At 40.5% G+C, this 27143-nt stretch overlaps 1 protein-coding gene across 1 annotated transcript in view; it reads left to right on the top strand.

Annotated features, from left to right (window-relative positions):
• The window catches only part of COG5 (component of oligomeric golgi complex 5), a gene marked incomplete at its 5' end in the record, with an annotated part of 66723 nt that overhangs the window by 36726 nt on the left and 2854 nt on the right, over window positions 1-27143 (top strand). The window contains 7 exons of the mRNA XM_010173842.2: window positions 4911-5021; window positions 6391-6453; window positions 7257-7360; window positions 8726-8963; window positions 17567-17643; window positions 18144-18270; window positions 19018-19097. Coding sequence (XP_010172144.2) covers window positions 4911-5021; window positions 6391-6453; window positions 7257-7360; window positions 8726-8963; window positions 17567-17643; window positions 18144-18270; window positions 19018-19097 — 800 coding nt within the window. The remainder of the gene's footprint in view (window positions 1-4910; window positions 5022-6390; window positions 6454-7256; window positions 7361-8725; window positions 8964-17566; window positions 17644-18143; window positions 18271-19017; window positions 19098-27143) is intronic.

Raw genomic sequence — 27143 nt, 5'->3', positions numbered from 1 at the left:
TCTCTTCTTTTTGCAAATTATCTTCTAAGTAGCTAATATATTAGGTGGAGTTCACCTAATAGTGGAGTAGCAGAGCATAACTAGTGGAGTTTTTGTTACATATTTTTCTACTAAATGGTGTCATGTTTTTACAAAAAGTAGCAAACTGATTCTAGTAAACTTTTGTGGTTTTTAGGTGGAAAGAGATTGTAAAAGGCTCCTTCTGCCATGTGGAAAACACTAAACCTGATAGTAAATCATCCCAATTATTTGTAGCTTATGGGAGAAATCCCAGGACCAAGCCCCATTGACTCAGAAGCTCTGTAAATGGATTCTGTGCTTTATAATAAGTTGTTACGATCAGGCAGGAGGCCAAGTACCAGATGGATTGATTGCTTTCTGCCAGAGGTATGGCCACATCAGCTGCCTCTATTAGGAATGTATTTATTCTTGAAAATGTCAGCTTGACAATTGGAGTTCAATTTGTGCTATCAAAACACATTAGTCCTGTGATCCTAGAGTTAGATCAAATGCTTTGTTGAGAGGCACTACTTTTGTCTTATTTTGGTTTAAGATCTTCTCCGTACCCCTTCTAAATTATGATGGTTCTTTAGATAGTGGGTTTGCTGAGGCTGTTTTAGAGTAGAGAAATCAAATAAATGGAGTTTTCCAAAACTGTCAATAAGGATGCACACAAGATCTTAGTTACTTAGCATGAAACTGAGCTTTTTCACAAAATGTTTAGTCTGTGAAGGGGATGATAGCAAACCAGCTCACAAATCAGTGTCTCTTCTGAGCTGTTGAAAGAGGGGAAGTTAGTAACTTTGAAACGTTAAACAAATTATAGCAAAAGATGTATCAATTGTCTGAGGTTTCTTACAAGAAAAAGACAAACTCAGCATTTTTTTATAACGCAAGGGAGAACTGATGATTTGATTTGCATCCTAATCTAAATTCTACATTCATTGCTCCATGGTGAAAACAAGAATTTAAACTCAAAGCAATCTTACAATAGCACATGTCTCAATATGTGAGATAAATCCATGCTGTCAAATTACATGTCTGTTCTTAGGTATTAAACATAGAAAAGTCTAAAATCCAGAACACTTGATCTAGGTATTTCCAGGACGTATTTTCCAAGCAGCTCTATGCAAAGGGGTGCAAATACATTAACAGGGTGAGAATTCATCTACATGACTTCAGGCAGTATAGCTACCTGTAGGTATCTGTGATACTGAAAGAGTAAACCCTGAGAAATTAAAAAACTTATAGATACCTTAGTTACTTGAAAGATTTATATATCCCTTAGTTGCTTACTTAATTAGATTTATAACCTTGGAGTGGGTGCTTATCATCTAGCTGTTTGCTTGCTTAAATCATTAAACTTACATGTGGCTCTTCTCAGTCCCTGAGAAGATGATGGCCTTAGGACCTTTGCAGATGTTCTCCCACAACGTTGTCATGGGTGTCTAAGCTCAGGGAAGAACCTATAGATAAGAGTTAATGACTGAACATTCTTCAAGGAATATTGTCCCAAATTCATGAGTGAGGTGGCACTGAGCAAGGTCGAAGAGGAAATCAATGAGTGGACATCATGATGAAGCCTACTGAAGACCACTGACTCATTTTACTGTGCAAATGTGAAGGACATTTACATACGCTAAATAGCAATGAATATGCATGTGTTAGGTCAATATAATGTGTGCTAAAACAAAGACACACACACACACGTTGGGGGAACGATCTCCGTGTGTGTCCAGCGCTGCAATAAATACCTGCTTTCTAAAACTCCAAAACGAGTCTCAGAGAGTTTCTCTGACTGGCTTTCTCTGGATCAATTCTACTGCTTTAGATTTCTTTTATAGTTAGTGGAGGGAAGTAGGTGCATACGGGGTGCTTTTACTCTCTCCCTGAAGCAGGGTCTCTAAAATAGGCTAGATTAATTACTTAATAATTGAAATGCTTATTTCCCTACTTTGTGATTTCCTGCATGTGGTCAGGTGAATCATTCCTGAAATTTTATGCACTAGGCAACATACTGACCCAATACGAGGCACCTGCAGTCTCTACAGGTGAAGCAGCGACCACGTTAGTGTACTGAAGGATACAAACAAAAATAAACTGTTTTCCAGGAGGACTTCTGAATTTGGTGAGAGCACACTGCCAGTCATGGTTTACAGTTTCTCGACCACATCAAGCTGAAGCAAGTCAGATGGCCTTCAGTCAGCTTTTTCCTCTTCATGACACGTGTTTTGTGCATCAGCTTCTACAAATGTCCTTTTTGGTTCAATAAACTACCCTATCTGCTACTTAGTACCCAAATTCTGTTGAATAAGATTTTAAAAAAAAAAAAAAAAAAAGTCTTCTAGGCAGCATCCTCCAGCTAGTCAGCTGCTGGATTGAACCTACAAATTTTAACCTTACACCTGGGAGAATGTCCTCATGTACATGTCAGAAACGTGGTACCTCCAGTGTTTCTTTCTCATTATAGTTTAACAGCTGCCCTTTGAGTTTTCTTGAAATGCTGCATGGGATGGAAGCTCACGTTCACATTCTTGAGGGTATCACAAGACACAGCCCTTGTACTAGTGCCTGGATAAATAATATAAAAGTCCTGGCTAATATTTGCTCGTGGGAGACTTCTCTGCCTCACTCCTCTCTTCCTTACCAGCATCTCATGTTGCCAGTGTGCTGGTAGCTCATGTTTGCAAAGGGAGCTCATACTGACACGTCACCCATTGTAGAATTGCCACTTGCTGGGGAATGGGGGGCCTGTGCTTTGCTAGTGCCCATGACATTACTGTGAATAGCAGACAGGCTTTGAGGTAAAAGCAGAAACAGTTTACCCAACTAAAGTGAAGCGTGTAAGAAATCAATTGCTATACTTAAAGACAGGTGCAGAAAAGCAGAGCAGTTACAGTCTTTGTTGTTACTGCTCATTCAGATCTGGCTTCAGCATGACCTTTTCTTCTGTTTTCTTTTCAGCTAGCAGGCTCAAGCCTGCCTAACTCCCAGGGTGACTGATGGTTCCCTGGAGATGGGATCTGGTCCTTCAGTTATGTTTTGTCTTTTAGTTGTTTCTTTCCCAAAATAGGTTTCTTATTTGGGATGAAGTCACCCCTTCTGTCCTCCGTATTTCTGCTTGGCATAAATTCAACCTCCTGGCTTTCTGCATTTCTGGATAAATCTGACTGATTAAAAAGGCATCAGATTTTGTCTCTAGTCCCCTCATCAAAAAGAAAGCCCTTGGACTCTTGTCTTTCAGCTGAGTCAAGTCTAGGCTTCCCACTTATTTGACTTAACCTATTTACACAGTGCAGTCCCCAGTGGGCAGATAACAGAGGAAGAGTTACGTTACCACTGTGCTTAAATGCGTAAGCTGTGTCCATCACAGAACTTCAAAAGTACATGCTCTGTGAATGAGAGTGATGAATGTGAATCATTGATAAAATCTGGTATAATGGAAAATAAATCCAGAGATTGTTTGTGTCTAAAGTAAATGGGCCATAAGTGTATTGATGGAACAAGGGAGAGACAACGATGGCATTTTCCTACCTGGATGCATGATTGTACAGTGGATATTAGAGGTGTCAAGAATTGAGTCTGAGGCATTGGAATATTGGGATAATGGTAAACTGTGTGCTGCAAATAAGTTTTACTTCCTGTGTTCTTGCAAGAACTTGTCTGAAACTTCATTATTAGCAGTGCTGGCAAATAATAGATAATTTGCTTCCATGCTCTCTGTGCTTATGCTAAGTGGAAGCTATGGGAAGTTTGGGAATAGTCTTTCACTAGTAAAGATTCACTGTTTCCCATAACTGAAAAATGTTCATGTTATGTTTGTTTCTTTTGTTCTTAAACAATCGTTACTGTATATTCAGTTTTCGTTTTGGGGCTTTCTGTAGTACCTACAACTGTGTTTAAAGACACATTTCATAAAAGTCTCTTGATGACTTGTTCAGTGAGTTGAATATATTTTTACTGAGAGACTTTTGAAGCTAGACATCCTCAGGAGTTTCCTGGAGGATAATTTTGTATCCTGAAATACAGATAACTAGTCAGATAATTATATCTCAGTAAAGCCTTCTATTAATAGTTATTCTTGCTGTAATATTTAGACATACTTCTAGAATTCACATAGCCTTTTTTCAATTCTTTGTATTTCTGCAGCTTTCAGTGCACAAGAAAATTTATGTTTGTTTCCCAATTACAATTTATTTTATTTTAAATTATAAACATATGCTGTGGTATTCTTAAGGGACTGTTCTGTAGTTAATTGCTATTTATGTATCACCCTGGAACTTTGGTTTCTGTGGTAATGATAAAAAATACATGCTTTGTGGAGTTTAAATACGAAGAAATATTTTTTTTATTTTTGATGAAAGATTAATGGATAGAACTCTTCAATGACAGGGCTAGCAGTTTTGCTTCTTTCAGTTCCATTTTCCTGTTCATTTACAAGCCACTAATATATACAAAGCTGTAAGCCATCTATTTGAAGAAACAAGAGTTTTTAAGGAGAGGCTTTAGTGGCTGTCAGAAGTAAGGACTGAGGGTATACAGAAAAGCATGCCCTTCTCAGTTCTGCTGCTGCGAGTTTATACTGCAGCCTCAGGCAGGTGGCTGCACTTGACTCTTAGATTACAAAATTGAAGTTATGCTGGGACTAGGTATCTCCAAGAGATCTGTGTCTGAGTGCTGTTGGTTTGGGAGCTGAGACAGCAGTCTCTCACAGCTCCTGTTCCTGTTGTTTGGTTTGTATTATCTGGAAATAGAAATCATATGAATCAAGACAGGAGTTAAATGGAAGAACATTGATACTGAAGACCTATGACTTTCTGCCATGGTCTAAGTTTAGTTGACTATGATGTTGTGGTGATGCACTGTTTAAAGTGTTGGTGCTCTTTTAACTATTTCTGCAATCACTGCAGCTGTCTACTCAAGGAGATGCCAGCCAGGTGATCGGACCGCTTACAGAGGGACAGAGGAGGAACGTGGCTGTAGTGAATTCGCTATACAAACTGCACCAGTCAGTTCTAAAGGTAGGCTTCCTTTGGTATTTTTCTTCTTGCCATAATACTAACTTCTTTGCTTTATTGTATGCATATTCTCACATTAGCTGCTGAGAGCTCTGACAAATACAGCACAGTTTGGGGTTAAGAGCTGCACCTTATATTTGTACAACTGTTTGAGACTTGGTTGACCCTTGTAAGCACCGCTATGTGACAAATTGTCAGTAGGAGAAGAGGAGTGAAAGATGTGTTTATAGAGAATAATCACTCTCACAGCCTTTGTTTTGTGAGCCTAAACAATTGAACTCTCTGTTTTTTCTTACAAAGTACCGTCTTTGTACTAGTCAGCCTGATAGCCCTTGTCTGCATCTGTCCCAGCCCAAGCTTACCTTTCTCAGAAGACCCTTGCTGCTCTCCCACAATTGTAGCCAAACTGAAAAGGGGAACAAAAGGGCAGAATCAATAAAAGCAACACCTCACAGATATCTCCACGCATAGTTGCTGTGACCAAACTCTGCCCTGGAAATGTTTTCAGGACTAAACACAGATATGAATAATTCCAATTTACTGGCTTAGTGATGCCAATGGTTACATAGTCTCTGTAAATTAAAACAAACAGATATAGTGGTAGTTGTAGTTAATCATGTTCAGATCCTAGCCTGATTAGAAAAAAGGTCATGAATGCTTCTGACTGTGGATATGTTTAAAGAATGTTAAAAAATGCTGAAAATCCTATAAAATTTGCTTGGTTTCTGCAAACAGATGGTAGATCAACTTTCAAGTCTGCTTTCTCTGATGTATTTAGTAATGAACCTCATGTGCCTTAGTGTTGGAGGGAAATCTGATATGATTCAGTCTTTGAGTTCAGTAATTATCTGGCTAAAAAAATTGTATACCATGTTCATAACTGTAAGGAAATTGGTAGAATATTCCTTCACATCATTCCATGCCTTTCAATTCTAATATCGTTGTAGCTGTACGTAAACAGCTATTTAACATGTACTGTCATAATACTGAGAAAGAACCACCATTCTTTCAAACACTGGCCATAGAGCTGCTTGTCTAATTCTCCATAAATTCTATACTTAGCAGTGGGAAAATACATCACTTATTTTTATTCTGATTCTGTTAACCCTTCAGCTAAATTTCAGTTAAACTCAGTTGGATCATTTCTTTGCTAAGGCAGAAGCAGAGCCCATAGGAAATTTGAGAGCAAAGGACTGATACTGGGTCATTGAAAATTCTTTCTGTATAAAACATATTTGATAGTTATCTATACCTAGGTAAAACACTTATTACTAAGGAGGATAACTCAGTATGTTTTAAAATGAAATTAAATCTTATGGATTCTAATAATTTGTTGAATGTTGACTATTAACAATTACTTTAACATTTTTAGGTTATTACCAATCAGAGCTCATTTCCAGCAGCCGCTGAGCAAACAGTCACAGCTGCATTAAAGGTAATTGAATATCCATATGCTGCAGAGATAGGGCTGAACTTTGCTTTGCTTTTCATACTTAAATCGGACACTTATTTTCCCATGTATTATTTTGTGTCAGTGTATGTTAGTCAAAGGTATACAGATATTCTGAAATTTGTATTTTATTGTATCTGCATCTACATATATGTTGCACGTGCCAAATCACTGCTTGAGTAGCATTTGTATTCAAGAATATTCTCATAATGTTCAGAACCCAGATGTTATCTGACTATGAAAATAAATGCCTTTCTGTGCAGCATTCACACATCAATAACTGGGTCCTTCGTCACCCTCTCACCCCCCCAGCACACATAAAAAATTATGGGTTTTATGCTACCTGGTGCTTTTCTGGGGGGCAATGTGGATGGCCGTGCAGCCCTCCGTGGATGGCAGCTACCCACATCCATCCTGCTCTGCACTGATCTGGGAAGGGTTGTGTGCAGGGGAATGAAGGGCAGCTTGCATGCTGGGGGAATGAACAGCTGAACAAAGTGTGTGCACCAAAACATGTACGTTTACAAACCAGGAACACCAGATTGTTGTGCACCTTTTTGAAGGAAGGCTTACACAGAAGTAGTAAACAGCCTCGTTTCTGTACTTCACTGGTAAAATCAATTGAAGAGAAATGTTGTCTTAGGCTTTTGTCCTTCTATTTAGCAGTTTCTAATACAGAAAAATAAAAAACTGTTGAAATGAACTGTCAAGGTATTTCTGAGGTGTCAAAATGCAAATGCTTCTAGTTTCTGTTTCCTTACTTCTGCCTTTTTCTTATTCTATTTTAGGCAGTCCATGATCTAATGGGTACTGCTGTTCAACCGTTACTGAACTCTGTAGGAGATTCAGTAGAAGCTATTATCATCACTATGCACCAGGAAGATTTTTCTGGGTAAACAGAAATATTTTTTAAAATTTACTATTACTTTAGTAAGACGTCCTACATATGCATAATAAATTGTTATTGCCACAATGTCCCTTGGAGCAAGAGCGCTTGTTTGTTGAGAAGAAGGTGATGCTTTATGGTCGATGAACACAGAGAGCAGAATTACACCTATCTATTGAAACAAATAAATAAGGAAGCATCTATCTTCTTCCCTCTTTTTTTTTTTTTTCATGTCTGTTGAGTAAAATTCATTTTAAATAGAAAAATAAAGCCAACCAGAGGCCATTTTTGTGCTTAAAAACCTCCTTTTGCTTTCAAACTTATTTTTGGGGAACAGTCTTCAGAACTGCCAATATTCTCGTTCTAAAAATAAAGCATATAACCTCTGATTCAAAATTACACAGGAATTTTTCTAAAGTGAATATGAAATATTCAAAAAATCTTTTTTATTGAAAGCTCAGAGTTAGTGTATTATGTGTTATTTCCCATAGCATTTTAATTTAAATTTCCAGTATTGTTTATCTGCAAAGATCTTGAGTGCCATCTGTAATTGAGATTTCCTTCCTGAGTGTTATCTTGGTTGTTATCTCTGTTCTGACATTGCTTATATCATCATCAGATGTCCTGTTTTCTGTTTTGGAAAGTCACTCAAAATAGTATTATTTTCAAAGGTATTTTAAATTTTCCTTTCGACTTTTTTTTTTAAACAGTATTTCACCCTCTCCATCTGTCTTTTGCCAACACTAGCAAAATACAGCTCTAGGTGGATAAACCGATTCCAGCCAAAGGCTAAGTTTAGTTAAACAGCCCGTATGCACAGGTTTCTAAGTCTGGAAGAGCTCTTTTGCTTGACTGTGGTTCAAAGAAAGAGAAAGATTGATTTCTGTGTCCCGTAGCTTCTGTGCTGCTTCTGTGATAATTAGATTGACTTTATAATCCTGGGTTTGGAGGAATCTAGGAAACAAATTCTATACACAGAACAGGTTTGGGATAGGCTAAACTACTAACCCTGTGACATGTGCTTGTATTTTCTGATCCCTTATTAGAGTTTCAAATCAACAACTGGGACGTTTTAATTCAGGGGATGGATTTGAGGTTTAGGCTCCAAACTCGTGGAGGGCTCTGTGAGTTGGGTGGGAGTGGGGTGATTTCCTTTATCTTGTTAGGATGGGAATGGCTGATAAAGATATTTTTTTACTATAGTTTCAGAGAACGCTACATGCTCTTTGTTCTGAGTAGAAATGAGACTCCACAATTCATGCCATGACTTCATGGGGTAGGAAAAAAATTAAAAAGAATCAATAGTTTTTGGTTGTATTTTAAAGATGAATTTAACTGTCCCCATTTCTTTTTTCTTTTCTTTCTTTTCAGATCATTATCTGGCTCAGGAAAACCAGATGTCCCTTGTTCTCTGTACATGAAAGAACTACAGGGTTTTATAGCAAGAGTCATGAGCGACTACTTCAGACATTTTGAGTGTTTTGACTTTGTCTTTGATAACACTGAAGCCATGGCTCAAAGAGCAATTGAGCTTTTCATTCGCAATGCCAGCCTAATAAGGCCCCTTGGTGAAGGTGGGAAGATGCGGCTTGCGGCGGATTTTGCACAGGTACCCTTAATACCGATTTCTGCTTTTCACTGTTTCTTCACTGGGTCCACTGAAAAGTGTCAATACTTTTGTCCCCACCAAAGTACAAACAGGGAGTTGTAGAGATCGGTGCATGCCAGTTCTAAACATCCTCTCTGATGAGATACTATGTCCTGAGAAATGCATCCACTAAGTAGCTGGAGATCCCTTGTCACCATAAGGCGCATTCAGGGAGGTCTGACAGCTTCCTATCAGGTGACTGTTGCATTTAAATTCAGCTGTGTCTTGACACTTTATCCCACTTATCTGACCTCTTCAGTATGTCCATCATTTGCCACCATTCATTCACTTCATGATTTCTCTCTCTTCCAATGGAATGGTGTGTCTCTTTCTTAATCACTTCATATATCCCAGTGCTCACAGTGGTTAATCACTAACCCTGCTGCCTTGCAGTGTAGGAGACAAGCTAAGGAAATACCAATATCCTATGGAAGAACTGCCCTTTTGGTAACAGAAGGGCAGTTTTCTTGTGGGATTCTCTTCATGACCTAATTGACTTATCTGCCTCTCAGCTTCTTAGCTCTTGTACAGGACTAAAACAGAAAACAAACTGCCAGATTAATATCTACTACTTGTCTGCACTTTACTGCTAAGTAAAGTTTTTTTATTCATTACTCAAAAGTAGCAAATCAGCCTTTAACCACAGAAGTTAAGGGAAAGTTTTCAATTTATGCTGCAGTACTAAAGTAAGTCCTATAAATTTGGGAAACATCATCTAATTCTACAGTAAACAGCATCTTATCTAAGCACCTATTATAAAAATGCTAAAAATATAACTCATTTATCTTTTTTTAAACACTTATTTTTCTCATTCTGACACGGACTACCTTTTAAGTGAAAAATGAAAGTATGTTTTCTTCTCAGTGGAGGGGGATTTGCATGTTCTTCCCCACTGTGCTGAGTATAAATCCTGAACGGACAACTGTGTAAAGGTAAATGTTCTGATTTCTCTTCTTTTGTACTGTGGAAGAAAAAAACCATGGTTTTTAATTCATTCTTGTCTCCTGCTTTCAACTGTTGCTGATTCTAGGGGCTGCCTTGTGTTTTTCTCATCTTCACATTGCACCGTACTTCTGGCTTGTTTAAAAATGGGCTTAAGACAAGAACTGTCTGGGTCCAACTAGCCCCATACAGCCACCTCAGTGCTCACTCTGCCTTTGAGCATCTCTGCACAGAGCTCCTTTGGGTGTCCCAGGCTGCACAGGGACTGTAGTGTCCAGAATACCCTGGACACTATATCCTGTTGCTTGGGATAACAGAATAAGGACCAAAACATTTTGTATTCAGAGGCTGCTTTATATCCATGTTTTCTGGGGTGTGTCTGCTCCTCACGAAAACCTGGTGGGTTTCGGATACGTGCCCGTGATGCCAGCTCCTGGTTGCCCCAGTGAGGAGTTTGTAGTTGCTCTGACCCGGCCAGGAGTCCTGGACATGACATTCGCCAAAATGTGGCTGTAATCCTGAACAGGACTCATTTCACTTCCATGCTCCCATTCCTGTGGCACATGGCTTTGTTGAGGAAAGACTTGATTCTTCCAAAGAGAAGGGGAGGTTGCTGCTGCTTTGGGCTGAGGAGAGCAGGAAGCAGGTATTTAGCTGGGCTGCTGGCTTGATGGGAAGGATAAGCTTTACCAAATGGCCACAAATGCTGCATGTAGGGGTTTTTTTTTAGTCCCAGAAAGGCACTGCATTGTTGGACAAAAGCCAAACCCCAAGGAAAGGACCTGCCTGGAAAGACACTGTGTGTAGGAGGAGGTTTGTTTATAAACTGTTTTTACTTGTGCTCTGTCTTGTAGAGTAATTTTGAATTTTCTGTACTCAAAAAGGGTTACATATTCTTGCTTAAAACTGGCTTTTGAGATCTGAAACCCCTTTTGGTGTTTTGGGATTACTTGCAGGCAAAAGACTTGGACAGAAATCTGTCCAGAAGCTTTGGTTAATTTGAGGTCCTATTATAAACAAGCATGCGGTAAGTCAAATATTCAAAATCTGATGCAACCCAAGATTATCTCATGCGCTTGTGCACATTTTTCAGGGCACTCAGAGTTACAGCTGCCTTATACTCAGCAGAGTAGCTGTGGCTGAGAGTCAAATTTGAAAATTTTTGCACTGGAAACGTGTTTTACTGATAAGTTGCCTCAAAACAACAGGTGTCTACACAGAAGGGGGAAAGCAGGCTTCAAGTTCTCTTCATTCAGAACTGGGTTTGGTGAGGTGCATGACAGCCAGTTTTCCTAAGTAAGGCTCAGCCACTTATACGGTTAGGAATTATTGCTGTAATTCTGTTGAATTCTCTGTCTTATCCTGTTTCCAGTGTCAGTATTGCATTTTCCTATCGTGTGCATTACAGGTATTTCAGCAGTAAGACTAGGTGTGTGCTAGTGTGGCAGCTGTAAACAGAGGTATGATAGGCTTGAAATATGCCTGAATACCATTAATATGATTTCAGAAGATCAGTGCTTACAGGAACACAGAAACACTTTAAGCCCTAGAAAATGTCTGCAGTGCTGCAAGGTTATTATTGAATACTGTGCTGTTCCTTGGGACTCGTTTGAAATATTTCCAGTCTACAGGCTGAATTCAGTTCTTTTCCTGCTCTCAGTTTTTATGCAGGCAATTACCAAAGAATACTTTTCAGTTCACTCCTGTAAATTCCTGGATCAGTTTTCAGTTGTTTTTGTATTTTTAAGGTGATCATAATTCAGTATTCACGTATGTAATACTAAATTTCACTTTTAATTCAGTACTAGTCAGACTGAAAAAAATGTTCTCCTGGAGGCAAGCAAGCCAGCAAGCCCTGATGGTTTTTCAACGTTTATGTTTCTGGGGAGTACTAGTTCTTCTCCAGAGAACCTTTTAACTTGCTTGGTATTCAGAGGTGTTACAGCACTTACACTTAGGCACACTTTGAGATTGGTGGCTTGTAGTTCAGGCCTTCCTAAAATTCGATGGAAGTGCTGGATGATTCAGCAAACAATGAAATATAAGCACGATCAGTTGAGAAAATTATTTAGAAGAAATGCAGAATCGACAGTAATAGTTGGCATGGAAATGAGTAGTCTGCTGCATAACATTTGAGAGCTGATACAGGAAAACAGCTGTTTAGTAATAGCAAATACAAATCACAACTGCATTGAAATAAACTAGTCTAGAAATTACAAGGACTAAGTAATTTTTATGCTTCATGGCATGAAGGTGTGACATGATTTCCCATCTTTTCATGGTACAGGTGTATGTTTGGAGTGACATATAAGGCAGGAGCCACAAACCCCATCTCATGTTATGATTGATTATTTTCAGCCTTATCAAGTGAACTATTTTTATTGGTCCTGTTTGAGTTAATACCTTCATATATTTCTTATCTAGATGTGATTTATAGTTGGGTTTTTTGGCATTGTTCAGTACTGTGTTCAGACAGTTTTGATGGGACATAGTTTACACTGCCACCAACTCGTCAAGTCTATATCAGTAAGTTACTGCAAAATGTTTTGGTTTTATTGAATTTGTCTGGAAATACATTTTTACTGTACAAGTTGACAATACTAAATTCTAATGCAGAAGAAATGTTTCTATCTGCTGGTTAGCCTATGGTCAGAATCTGGTTTTCTGATTCAATATATGGCATTAAAAAAGCAGGAATATTAGGTATTTCAGTTTTTAAAAATGTAAACAGATTTGCTCGTTTGGTCAAACATGGTGATACAAGTGTAAAAATGCTTTTTATATTTTTTTCTCTAAAAAAATTATTTTATAGTTTCTTACAGAGGAGTGAGAAAAGCAGGATGCTATAGTCACAGCTTTAGTCATAAGGACAGAAACTACTAAAGCTAAAATGCACTTAATGCTTAATACTGACTATCTTACAAGAAGGAGGAAATTATTTTCTGATGTGTTATTTTGGAGGTATTGAAGCTGGAGGATTTACATAAACATCAACTATTTTGGAATTGCTGCATGGGGGAGAAATCAAATTCTGCATCCATATAGGCTGACTTCTTCCATATAATGGTTCAGAGCTCTTCTGCTCTCTTGCTTTTTAAAGCATTCTTTCCTGGTGAATGGCTAGAAAAAGCATTTTGAGTTAACATTTAAAAACTTGGAATTCATCTTGGCCAGGAGGCAATGTAATTGCTAAAAATTTAATGTTAAGATTTTACAGCTGAAAAAACAGCTGTTTAGTAATGAGAGATCTTGAAAATACCTCAACAGGCACTAAGCAATAACTTCACTATGGGGTTTTTCAAAGCACTTTTCAATGTATATGCATTATCTGTATCTAGACTACCTATTAACTTCACCCTTGGGTTGCTGAACATAATCCAATTAGAGAAGCCAGCCATGTGATGTATTTTTTACAGTATGGCTAGCCAGTGAATAGTTCAACAGATAATTGACCACCTAGCCATGGGCTATGGCAGGGTCATATAAGAAGAAAATATAACAGAGCCTTTTTGGGCTTAGAGGGCAAGAATCATTGAGAAGAAGCATATGTGGGCAGGAGTTTGCCACTGTGTTCTGCGAAGCATAGCAAAATAACATGCATAAATCATGGAAAAGCAGTGAAGTTTGAACAAAGATAGAAGAAATAAGGCAGAGTCATTAGGCCACCTTCTGTTCTAGCTGCCCCTTCTTTCTCAGCAGGCACATGCACTTCCTACTGCTTCTCTTGGATCCTCAGTTAATTATTATCTTGATTGACATTAGTCAGTCAAGCCTCTGTGGTTGCATATTACTGCTTGGACACCTGCTTTATCACTGAACTTAATCTGGATATCTGAATTTTCAAATTTGCAGTTCTGGGAGAGAAATTTGGAAAACAAGCAGGAAATACTACTTACCCTTCATATGTAAAGTCCATAGGACATGACTTGTATGAAACGACTTGCACACACGATACAAACACTGGCTTACAGACAGCCAAAAACATCACCCAACCTGTAAAAGCTCACCATAGTGCTTTGGAAACTATAGCTGTATATCATAGCAAAAGCTGCTACAGTATAAACATGCGGCATGAATCAACAGTTGATGCAGCTTCAGGTGATGACAGGTAGTGAAACTGAGAAGTGATGTATGCTCAATCCTCTGCCCATTTCCAGCACCTTAAAAACAGCAGCTGTTCCAGCCGAATGGTTCCTCCTGGCACTCGCTCCCAGGCCAGCAATGCTGGCCAGCACAGTGCTCAGCAGAGACGCAAAACCCCACTCAGGGCCGGCAGAAATGAATGTTATCGACAGAAAGGTGCTGTAGCATCTCATGACATCATTCACAAATAGCTAAAACTCAAGTGAAGAAAAGAATCTTAGTTATTATGAAACATAGAGCGTTTTTTTGGAGAGATTGGGTTATAACACAGAGTAGACTAGTGTTGTAAATTTAAAAAAAAAAGTTTATGTACATTTTTACCACATTAGGTTTCACTCATTCCCACTCTTCATGAGTCAATTAGAGATGGTATAGTATGCTGCAAAGCTTAAAAACAATTTTTTTCTTTGGCAACTAGTACTTCACGAATCAACCATCTGCTGCCATTAAATCTATCTAGTTCTAGCAATAGTAATAATTTCCTACAGTGAATAAAGGTTGAAGATGAAGTAATAGAATTTTCCAAAGTAAATTTTATTCTTTAGTACTTAAGACTAAAAGTGTTGATTTATGGAAACTGCCAAGTATATTCAAGAGAAATCATTTAGATTTGTTTTAATAAGGAATTGGTTGAGCTGCAGAAAGTTTCACTTATGTCTCAGTACATCATATTATGTTTCAAGAGTGAAACAATCATTTAAAACTTATTAAGCAAAATTATATTTTGCTATGCCGGGATTTCTTTCCCCTCATGAGTACAGTTTGATCCATGCATCTCTGTTTGCACAAGTCAGACTGGCAGTTTGTTGCCTATTACCAAATTCTCTAAAACACCTGAAAGAATTATCTTCTCCCTGGTTCTTCACAGCTACGAGCCCACGGCTCCCACCAGAGCTGGGACACCAGTTACCTCCCACTGCCCCTGGCCAACACTGATGCCTGAAAAGAAGCTCTAGAGAAATCAGTCTTGCTCCCATTTGTTTTTTCAGGGTCTGTAGGGTTCTTGTATCACAATGCAGCAAAGCCTAAGTAGGCTAATTAACTAATTAGTTCCTCTTTTTGGCTACTTGCTCCTGATCCTGTGCAGCAGACAGGCCTTGTCTGAGCCTATGTGCTGAGAAGTGTCCTGGGGGAACAACATGCTCAACTTGCTCTCAGCTTCATGGCAGTTGGGAGTTGGAGCACCTCCCTGCAGAAATCCCCAGGGAGAACCTGCCTGTCCTGGGAGCGTAGACAACCTCGCTCCCCTGTGCCGGCAAATCCAGCACACGGCACAGCACCAATGGCTCCTTCTCAAGTGTGGGGATGTTGGCTTCCCACTTGCATGCCTTTTGCACTGTCTGGTGGATAGCAAGTGTGCTCGGGACCTGTAGAGCTGGGTTGTACATGCTCTTCAGCCCAAGAAACAGGTGCCCCTTGCACGTGCATGCAGGAGAGGTGACCTAGCCCTCAGGCTGCGAGGGTCACAAGGGGACAGGGCAGGGATCCCACCCAGCTGCAGAGAAGGGGCCGGTTCATAACCTAAGTAGAAGATGTGGAGGCCAGAAGAGCAGCAGGCAGGAGGGAGCTGGGTGGTTACCCAGGGCCAGAGCATTCATCTGAAAGCAGAAGGCAAAGATCCTTATTTCTGCTTCCTGGATTTTTATTCACTTCCTGCTTCTGCAATTTTCTACTTAATAGAAAATACAGAATACAGGCAGCCTGGAAGTGCTTGATGTGTGGCAGTACTGCAAGGTTCTGAGGCTCAGGGAGTGGCTTTGCACTGCCTGTTGGCTAGCTCTGTGGGGCTGTCCCCATCACCTTTCAGAGGTGCCCTCCTCTCTTTGTCTGTAGAGGGGGCATAGGTGCCTGGGTTAGGCTCTCTGGCTTTCCCAGCTTTGTCTGACTGATTGTCATGTAGGTGGATACTCCTCCAATGTGACCCACCTGACCTATTTTAGATGTCTACCTCAGGGAAAGATGCATCACACTCCAGGAGTGGCTGTTTATCTCCACTGACTATGAAGAGAACCTGTAGATGTTGAGAAGTAGGTGAGATGACTCCCATCCGGCCACCTGCTTTTTAAGATGGATGCCTGAAGTATATGGTCTTGATTTGCATTAATTGCTAATTTATTTTCTTCTAGTTTTAGATGAACTATGGCATTGTAGTTCACCACACCATCTTTCTTGTTTATGCTGGAACCCCAACATAGTTACGTGCTCTTGGTGAAGCTGGTGGCCCAGCAGCCAGCTCCGTCTGAGGAAATGCTACAGCTGGAAAGAATAATAGAATTAAAGACTTCAGTGTAAATAAATACTCTCTTACCACTGATGCTTTGAAACTCGTTCAGCAATGTTACTTAAATTGGAAGTTTATTGTATGATGTTTATGATCTTGTTACTTATTTTAGCTCTCATCCTTTGAAACTTAGCTTAATTGTGCATTATGTGGAAATCGAAGTCTGAATAGTCTTTCAAGTTGGGGATTTTAAAAAATGTATGTGGAGAATAAAGCTTGCTTCCTTCTGTTGACTGACACTTCAGGAATGCAAAAAATAAATACTTAATCCATACCTGGATAAATTACTTTACCGATGGGGTTTTTTGAGTTGTGATGTTTGCATTAGTGTGCCTATTAACTGAAATTTTGCCATGTAATGTTCTTTTTCAGTCTGGGATATAGAAGTGAAATTTTTCTTTCTCACTTCTGTGTCTTTATTCTTAATGAAGAGCCTGTGACAGAATTTAGTCTCACGTGAATGATGTAAAAACCCAAGCAGAGCCTGGCTCTTGTTCAAAAAGGCAGGTGAACTCCAGTGCTTAAAAAAACCAGGAAGTGTTTAAAAATTATTTGTTTTTAAAGGTGGCTGCTGTAACTCAGAGCCTGCACAGTACAGAAAAAATGCTCTTACTGATGCTGTTTTGCCTGTGATTCCATATGACCCTGTGGCAATAGGTTCCAGCTGTCTTCTGTCTAATCTGCATTTTGTGCCCCAAGAATATGGGGCACAAATGTTCAAGAAGGAATCATTTTTACTTTGTCATTTGTCAAAGGAAAGGGTGCCCAGCAGAAATGAGTAGGTATTTTTACTGCTTTAGGAGTCGTTTGTGGAGACCTGCCTAGCTAGGCTGCAGCCAGGTGTTTGAGGTATTATGATGAAGCATAAGTGCTTCATCAGGAAACTCGTCACCAACAAAATAAACCTGTTGCAAGAAACAAAGCTTCAGTCTCAGAAAGCTTTCTGTTCTTATTGTAGACTACCACTGTCGTTTGTCATGGGATGCTTACTGTGTTGCCAAGAATAAGGCAAAAGTCTTGGCTTGAGTAATGCGATATGAAAGGAAAGGACGGCTCCTTGTCTCAAATTCAGCCACTAGCAAGAAGTCAGTGACCTGGTCTCCAAGTTTGGATTATTGCTTAAAGGCAGGCTACTTCAATACCAAGTTTTTTATATTTTGGGACAATCTAATTCAAATTAAAATGTTTGTTTCTATAGATGGAGTTAGCAGTAGCACCATTGTGTCGGCGAGTCTCTGATTTAGGAAAATCTTACAGACAGCTGAGGTCATTCAGGTGAGTTGCAGTCGCAGGAACTGAGCATTGGCAGTGTTACCAGACTGTATTTCAAAACTGATTTATTACCTTCTGTGAGTTCTGATTGAACTGAGAGCTTTTTTGGCAACACCCACATGCAAATTAGAAATAGACTAAAGTTCTTTTAAATTTTATGCAGACTATAACTTTGATTTAACAATCTTTGTCATGCAAATATTGGCCGAATTGTACTTCTTTGTGTTGCTTTCAGTGCATATTCTGTGTGACAGTGAGTTCTGTAGCCCCCTTAAGTGTTTTCACTGAAGTGTAAAATTTACAATCCTGTGTTGTTGAATTACAATAGACAACTTCTGTAAATTTTTGCAAACTGAACCTGTGTTGAAAACCTAAGATGTCGATCAGTGGAAAAAAATTACATTATTCTATCCTAACACAACATTGTCACCATATAGGCATTTTTCTAATGTATAAGATAAGCTTTTTCTTCCTTTCACAAGTATATTGTTACATTTTTCCAGACCACTGCTGTTCCAGACCAGTGAGCATATTGCCAGCAGCCCAGCTCTGGGAGAGGTTATTCCATTCAGCATTATTCTTCAGTTCTTATTTACAAGAGCACCACCAGAGTTAAAATCACCCTTCCAGGTAATAAGATCAACCTGTCTTTCCTTTTGAGGTGTCCTAAGAAGGAATTAACAACTAGTTCACCCTAGTTATTTTAGTTTTAAAGTATTAAATGTCATACTTCATATGATTTGTTGGCTTTTGTTTTTATTGTGGCAAAGTTGTTATGGTCATTGACTTCATATTTTGATTAATTAACAGTAGGAGGATGATAACCTGATTTTAAATAGACTATCAATTACTTAATATTCTGTCAGCTCATAGAAGAAATTGTGGATCTTATCCCAAAATGCAGGTTGCCTGGATCCTGCTCATGTAAGATGCAGGAAATCTAGATTCAAACTCCTGTCAGAATTGGCCAAACAGCTGATCACCTCTGAGCTCCCAAATAACATACTCACCATGTCTGTTAATTGTCTCTGATTCTTGAACTCATTCTGCATCACTGCAGTATTAAGAGAGCCTCATGTGGCCTTCAGTTATGTCATCTTTGGTTCTGAAATTGGTCTGTGTGTTTCATTTTTCACACCCAGAGGGTGGTGGAGCGCTGGAGCAGGCTCCCAGGGGAGGCAGTCATGGCACCAAGCCTGACAATATTCAAGAAGCATTTGGGCAACGCCCTCAGACACATGGTCTGAATCTTGGGATTGTCCTATGCTAGAGCAAGAGTTGGACTCAGTGATCCTTGTGGGTCCCTTCCAACTCACAACATTCTATGATTCTATGATTTATGTGTAATTGGTGTTTGTTTGTGTTTTTCTGTATTAGAGGGCTGAGTGGTCCATTGCCCGCTACTCCCAGTGGCTTGATGATCATCCATCTGAAAAAGACAGGCTTGCTCTCATACGGTAAAATCATGCTTCTTTCTTCTCTACTTTTATGATAATGGTGCAGTAATTTAATCTGCACACTAGGACTGGTCTTGAAAAGTAAAAAAAAAAAGTGCTGTAGGAGATGTATTATAAATACCATTACCTTCTCTCCACTCATGGGATGAGTTGCAAAACAGGAGAATACAGAAACTCAACACTCCTCTCTGCCCCCCATACCGAAACCTTCCAGCGCCGTTGGAAGGAGCACATAATCCTCTTGCAAACGAAGGAAAACATGCACAATGATGGTTTAAATGAATACTGTGTTTTAACAAAACTGCCTCTCTCAACTGTTGGAAAGTCAAGTCTGCAGCTGTCCTGTCTTCTGTATCTGGAAAGAGAAGCTCTGGAAGTTTAAGCAATGAAAATGTAGGTAGGATTTTTAAAATGGAAGACCCTTGTTATGTTAAAGGAATTTAACTCAGTCGATGGGTAACTCTAGGTTTGCTTGATTGACAACTCAGAGTTGGGCCATCACCTCAGTGAGTGGCAAAGGCATTGCAAAAATCAGGCTCTCTATATATGCTAAACTTAACATTATGCAACAGGCATTCTTTTCAGAGTTTCTTGGAGTTTTCCCACGAACCCTCAGTTCCAAATTTCTCATTAATCTAAAATTCTATAAAAGTCCACAGCAGTCTTCAAGCGCAGCTGATTTGTCTCATCTCACTGCCTCTTCAGAAGTTGCAGCCCACTGGTCCCACTCTGGTCACTGTATTCGCTTATCTTCTTGAATAATCTTCCTGTCTGCTCACCTTTGCTCTTCTAAGAAAAACTTACATAATGACATTTAACTTGTGTCTATTTTAAAATATGTAATCTTTCACAATTCGCTTACTCCAAGTTAATCACTTATCCTCTCTAATTGCTATATCTCTATATTCTGTTATTCTTGTTGATTCAGCTGGATTGGGTTTAAACCAACTGTGGAGAGGGCTATACAAAGGAGAAAGTGAGAAGCAGCACGGTTGCATGGTTTATAAGAATTATTATTCTATTATTTCATAGCACCTGTTTCCGATTTTTCATCTTAACCATAATAGTTGTATTAATCAATATCATTTTACCTATAAGCATTCTCTTAGAGTCTTTCCCTTTTACATGTTACACCCCTGTAATGTTGTTATTCGTCAGGAAATCAGCCTGGGATCTTTAGGAAGTGATAATTACATCAGATTTTAAAAATCTTCCTAGGGTAGATGACTTTATAGTTTATTACTATTTTGCATCTTAAAATGTTAGGAAAAGTTATGAAGAGATGTGTTTTTCAAAACAAGCAGATTTTTAAAGTATGTTAGGGAGAACAGATGTGTTGTATGAACGTGACAGAGCCAGCCTGAGGATCCTCAGGATTCAAGGCTCAGATGATCATTTGGCTCCTAACGCCCTAACTCTTCCAGCCACCTTCCCGGTGTCCTGTCCCAACCTCAGTGTCACCCACTGCAGTGGGTGGGGGACAGGCTGTCACACATAGCTGCACTAGGCTCCATCTGGCCTGGGAGCCAATTCTGTCCTTGAACTTCTGGATGTGGGTGTTGCCAGCTTTTGCTGAAATCATAAAAACTGACTTTTAAGTTACAGCCAGCAATGGTTGTGCTTGAGAAAATCATCCATTATCTGTCCACACTTCTAAAGCAGCCAGGAGGAGTCTGCTGTGCATATTTACAGTTCTTGAAGCTGATGGCACCATGCAGTCCGGTGTACTGCTCAGGCCAATTAAGGAAATACTAGTTGATCACCAGTAGACGTTAGTAGGATTTATTTCCAAAATATTAAAATGTAAAGTGTGTCTCTTTATATGTGTATTAAAATAGTATTTGCTGAAAATCATAAATGTTCTTAGTCTAGTTTGGCTACAAAACTAGATTGTCTTGAATCTCAAGACGTAACACCTTGAATTACAGGAGCATGGATGATGGGGACAGGGCTGATACAGCTGTATATGTAACTTAGTTGTGAATATTTTGATTGTAATTTCTATCCTGCTAGTACTGGCAAAACCAACAGTGTTGAATTTCAGATATGTTAGGGAAAGCCAAGAATGCAAATCACTTGAGAACTGACGGGACTTTGTTCTCTTCAAACCTTTTACACAAATTTGAAAATGCCATCCTTAAACTACAACACATTTTTGTCTTTGCTTGCAATTAAATTTCATCCAGACTGATTCAGTTAATGGGCTTGCTGGTGGCCATGTTCAGGCACTGATGAATTGCTCTGACCATGGAGGTATTAAGGGACAAGCCTTGGGACAAGGCTTTTAGGCAGAGAGTGTCATCCGTTAGACTACATTAGTAGTGTAGCAGGAATACTTAAACTTCATTTCAATCCTTTCATGGAATCCTTTATTCATTTTACATGAGATACTACTATTAAAATATTTTAACTTTGTAATCTCAACAATGTGCTACTGCAAGGTTATCACTTGGCAAGGTCATCACTTGAGCATTTTACAGTGAAACTGTGGTCCTTTTGCTTTGCACTGCAGAGTGCTCAGATGTGGCTCAAACCTCCATCCTCCCAGGGCACGGAGAGGGCAGCTTGGAAGATCTGCCCTTCCCAGAGGCCTCTCTTGGCACTCCAGTGGCTCTTCCCTACTCTTGGTATGCCAGAGCAAGGCTGCTCGTCACTGCCCACGCTTGACTGCTTCTCCATCAATGCCCAGGCCCACTGCTTGCAGGCACTGCTCATGCAGCTTTGCTGAGCTGTGTGAATTAACGACACTGGATTTGTTGAGCAGATTCTTCCCTCGGGAGGTTTGGTTGGCAGCTGGTGTAGCACTGCATGTCTGGGAGCAAAGAGCCGGGGCTAGCTGACCAATGCTTGAATGCAGTGAGTGAAGGGGCTGGTTCTCCTTTGCAGACACTGGTAACCTCTGTAGGCATGACTGTGTCCATTCACCTCTTTACCATCTCCTCTCATGCCTCTTAGTCATTTCTAAATAGGCCAGTTGTCCTACATAGGCAGGCAAACCAGTGTCAGTCACTAGTGTGACCATGTTTCATTCATATTTCCTTTAATACTCTATTGGAAGGTTTCTGAGCCTCCTCTTCATGTGTCTTACATAATCCTAAGTTGAACTACAGGCATCTTGCTCATTTGTCTGTAGTCTTTTTATCAGTCACCCCCTTCAAGGTTTTTCCACCTGTAGTTGTTCAGCTGTGCTGATTGAACCTTGGATGTTTTGAGCCGTCAGATCCCTGCAGTGGCCTACATCAAGAAATTATCTTTACGTTTGCTGCAACCTTGCAAATGGTAATTTTCTGCAACTTCCCTTTGTAATGACTGTGCAATTACCCTAGGGACCTGCTGCCTAGATATTAATTTACTTGTGTTTTTAGAATCCTTGCAGCTTCATATTAAATCTAATTGCAGTGCTTCTTCCGCTCTGTAGATTTTAAATGCTTCATATGCAGCATGGTGTTAATGTTACGAATTAGTACCATTTTTGTGCATTTCTTTCTGCTTGTATTCAGCATGAAGAGTGGGATTTACCTGGCCAGAGGTATATTAGCTAGACTCCCTTTATAGTCAACAGAGAGAAAGAGGTGCTGCTGGGGCTGATTCATCTCATCCTGAAGTAGGTACCTAAAATAGGTCAGTTGCGTTGTGTCCTGAAAGCTCCATTTTCTCTGCTCAGTGAGGGGAGCGTGGGCTGGGACCTGGGAGCTCTCTCAGGCAGACAGCTGCCCTGCAGTCTTTTAAAGTTAGGTGAGATGACCCTGCTGCTGGCCTCCTCCCGGAGCAGGGATTGTGTTGAAAGGAGCGCTGCTTTAAGTGGCCAGGGCACTTTTTTTCTTTTTAAATTGTTTGAAAACTCAGCCTTTCTTCCATAAAATAACCTTGTTAGATGTGGCAGGATTTGAGCCAGCCTGAAGGGCAGTTCATCCACTCAGGGGCCAAACTCTTATCTTTACCGTTTGAGTGTAAGTAAACTCCCCTTGTTCAAGCTCACCACTGCTGGACCAGAGTTGAAAGCCAGACCCAGTGAAGGGTTCATTTTCATAATGAGCTGATGACCTGAGCAAGAGAGCAGCTCTGACCACCAGCCTGCCAGGGGCAGGGACAAGTGCCAGCTTGGGGACCACCACGAAAGCCCCATCTGTGCATTAGGCTCAGTCTTGCTGGGTGCAGCAGCGTGACAGCTTTGCCGCAAGCAGCAGAGCCGTGCTGGGTCGCTGCTCAGCTCTGCTTCAGCCAAGCAGGCAGCAGGCGGGCAGCGTGGCTGGCGGTGCCTGCGCCTCCCAGCGCTCCCCCCGCCAGCGCCAGCACCAGCGCCAGGCCATTCATAAAACCCTCCGTGTCACTTACGCTTGTCTGTCAACACACGCTTCCTTTGATCTCTTTATTATGTGATCTGGAATAAACCGGAGATGTCTCTTGCTAATCTGTTATCCTACAGATGATGCTGTTGGAGATTTTACTGTTCAGTTTTACAGTAACTTTTACAGCACTCGATTAAATAGATCTGTTGTCAGATAGATGTGCTCTTACACAGTATTACCCCTTTTCCTCTTTGCCCTGAAGTTTGCAGAGTAACCAGACTTTTCGCAAAATGCTAAAGAAAAGCCTGGCCCCGGTAGCTGATGGGAATGTGGGTACGCAGGGTGCTGCCCCACTACTGAACAGGAGGATGACCCTGCCTCTGCTGAAGCTTACAATTTAAATCGGGCTCCGTTTGACCGAGTCGGAGCCCAGGAGGATAGCACTGGTATTCACAATTCCGTATAAAATTAACTAATTTGAGTAATTCTAAATGATACACTTTAAGATCACTTTAAGAACCATAGCCCAAATAATACACTTTTTTTTTTTTTCTTTTAACTGTAGATACCAATCTTCATGGGCTGAATTAACATTTTAAAAGAGAACTATCTGGGTCTTACATAATCAGCTTGTCCTGATTTCCAAGAAAGCTCATGTTTTTGCTCAAGCAAGTGAAGTAATTTAATAAGTGCTTTAAAATCATTTTCCTTATGTGGGAGGGCATCTTAAACTTACGTTTGTTTTTTTTTTCCTTACTTCTTATGGCATTTTTAATGAAGCATTAATATATGCAGAACATCCCACCAACCCTCTTTCCATAGCTCTCTTGTACAAACAATATTTGTAATGTATACCATAGCTTGTCTGTTAAAATAGAAACAGATTGTTGAACAGGTTTTATGTCCTTTATTAGACTGGAAGATGCTGAATTTAGGGCATTATTTAGTCTAATCCCTTCAAGAGTATGTTTTGTATATTACATAAACAGGGTTTCTTCCATCTTCTTAAACGTCGGTAATAAAACGATAGATTACATCTTTCTATGTGACAACAGCTGTGATCTCTTCTGTGCTAGAGACTTGATGATACTGCTTTCACCCATGATGCTATTTATTTTTCCATTACTACTTAGGCACTAGTGTTTTTACAGTGTCCTCTACAGGAGCAAGACTACCTTTTCTTAAGACAAGATTTTAATGGTAAAACGGTGCGTCTGAATTGAATTCTCTACTGCCAGCGCAGTTTACAGAAGCTTGTTTGAGATAGGACTGGTAAAGTTTACAAAAATGTCATCATAAAATCTGCATTTCAAGTGTTAACACTGCTGCATTTATCTCCCAAAATGAGGTACAGTCACGTAGGCATCTTGGCAACTTCAGTGAAGCGTATGGTTAGAAGTGGCCCACCTCAGCCGGCCTAAGCAACCATCTTGCTTTGCCATAAGCAGCTTCCTGCGCTGTCTGTATTTCCGAATGTTGCTCTCCTGAAATCCCACCCTTTAGACTTGGTTACTGTCCTCAGAGAAACAATATTCCCATCCCAAATGTACTTCTGAAATCACATCTCCTTTATGACCATTGGTGCTTTAAGTGACCTCTCCCAGCCCATTCCTCCCTCACACTCTGAAGCAACCTGACCGTTATTCTCTGGCCTCCAAACATCGTTTCTCCCTGGATTCATGATTTCTGCTGGTTTACTACCTGGACCTTTCGTTACCAGGAATGCTGTTCCTAATGTGATGGACAGGCTTCCTGGCTGGTGGCCATCATGGGTAGAGAGGAACCTCATGATGTTCAGCAAGGGAAAGTGCAGGGCCCTGCATATGGGAAGGAATAACCCCATGGACCAGTACAGGTTGGGGGCTGACCTCCTGGAAAGCAGCCCTCCGGAGAAGGACCTGGAAGTCCTGGTGGACAAAAGGTTAAATATGAGCCAGCAGTGTGTTCTTGGGGCCAGGAAGGCCAACGGTATCCTGGGTTGTATTAGCAAGAGTGTTGCCAGCAGGTCAAGAGAGGTGATCCCCTGCCTCTACTCCGCCCTGGTGAGGCCCCACCTGGAGTATCGTGTCCAGTTCCGGGCTCCCCAGTGCAGGAAGGACATGGAACTCCTGGAGCGTGTCCAGCAAAGGTCGACTAAGGTGATGAAAGGGCTGGAGCATCTTTCATATGAGGAAAGGCTGAGGGAGCTGGGCCTGTTCAGCCTGGAGAAAAGATGACTCAGAGGGGATCTCATTAATGTTTATAAATATCTAAAGGGAGAGTGTCCAGAGGCCAGGGCCAGACTCTTCTCATGGGCACCCAACAACAGGACGAGAGGCAACGGGCATAAACTGCAGCATGGGAAGTTCCACCTGAACATAAGGAAGAACTTCTTTAGTGTGAGGGTGACTGAGCACTGGAACAGGCTGCCCAGAGAGGATGTGGAATCTCCCTCCCTTTTATTTTCATTGTTTAATGTAAAGCTGTACCAGGGCTGTTTTAGAAATATGCCTGAGAATTCACCTTATAGTATTGATGGAGTAGTAATTATTGGTTGTCTTCTGAGCAGAAAAGAGAGTTAGTTAAGATGCTCCTGGGTTGGTCACATTGATGAAGTTTGACTCTTGTTTCTTTGAAACAACACAAAGCAAGCCATGGTAAAAGCAGCAAGAAGAGAGCTGACAAAGATCAGTTTCTGTCTCTGCTGGGATGGAGAAGGGTCTGGGCAGTTCTGAGGCCACAAAACCATTTGCCAAGTTCCTTTTAGCTGCTTTTTGAGTTTTAAGAGCTGCCACTGATGGAGTCGGTTTTGCCAGTTAAATCAGATTCTTTTGAGGCAAGAGAGAAAGAAAAAAGAGAAAAGCTGCTGAGAGGTGTGACAGCAGGACTCGAATACTGGTGTTTGGCATTTAGTGTAGCCTGAATCTCATTCCCTCTTGTTTGATCTGATGGGAGTATCAGTCTGGCTAAGGATTATCCAGGGCTGACAGTGAGTGGTTTTGGGTGCTGCTTTTAGGGTAAAGCTTCTCCCTTTCATCTGAAGGGATCTGGTTATCTCTGTTATCTTTATCAAGGGCTTTTTCAAAGCAAGGAGATAAAGTCAGAAAGGGATAGCAGTGACCATCTGGATAATGATGCCAACCCACAACTTCACCAAGAGGTGTCAGAGCTTTCTAAGTTAAGCAGGTCAATATGGGGTTTTTTTGCTATTTTCAGCTTTTGGGCCCAACAAACTCTGGGGAGTGTATAGAGGAAAAGGCAGAGACACTAGTGAGTGGAAGGGGAGAGATTCAAGATGAATGACAGTTGCAGTAAGAAAACTGTCACAGGAGTTTCTCAACTGTCTTTTTAATAAAAAGGGATCGTGCTTTGTAGAAGGTAACTAACATCTAGCATGTTTAACAAGTATTGCTCACCAGAGCACTTGAGTGCTGACCTGACTGGAAATGTGAGACACGTCTGACTCTTCTGGAGTATCTTCCCTCATCTTGATGGGATCCTTGAGCCTTCCCTGCCTGCATCTCCCACCTGCTGCTCCATCTGCTTATCACATGCTCTGCCCCTCATTGCCACAAGAGGCCAGTTTATCTAAAAAGCACACTTACCTGCTGTCCCTTTCTCCCAGACTCACTTCTTTAAATCTTGGGATTTAAAACTTCCCTGCGGATGTGCCTGATCTCTCTGCAGTCCCTCGTGCTGACGGCCTTTGCTGAGAGAGAGGTGAGCTGCACCCAAAGGACTCCATGGCTGCAGCAAGCAGTTTTTAGTTGTTACCTCT

Source organism: Antrostomus carolinensis, unplaced genomic scaffold (assembly GCF_000700745.2).
Source record: "Antrostomus carolinensis isolate BGI_N321 unplaced genomic scaffold, ASM70074v2 scaffold448, whole genome shotgun sequence".
Classification (NCBI taxonomy): Eukaryota; Metazoa; Chordata; class Aves; order Caprimulgiformes; family Caprimulgidae; genus Antrostomus; species Antrostomus carolinensis.
The sequence above is the reverse complement of the archived record's forward strand: the minus strand, read 5'-3'. Positions and strand labels throughout refer to the sequence as shown.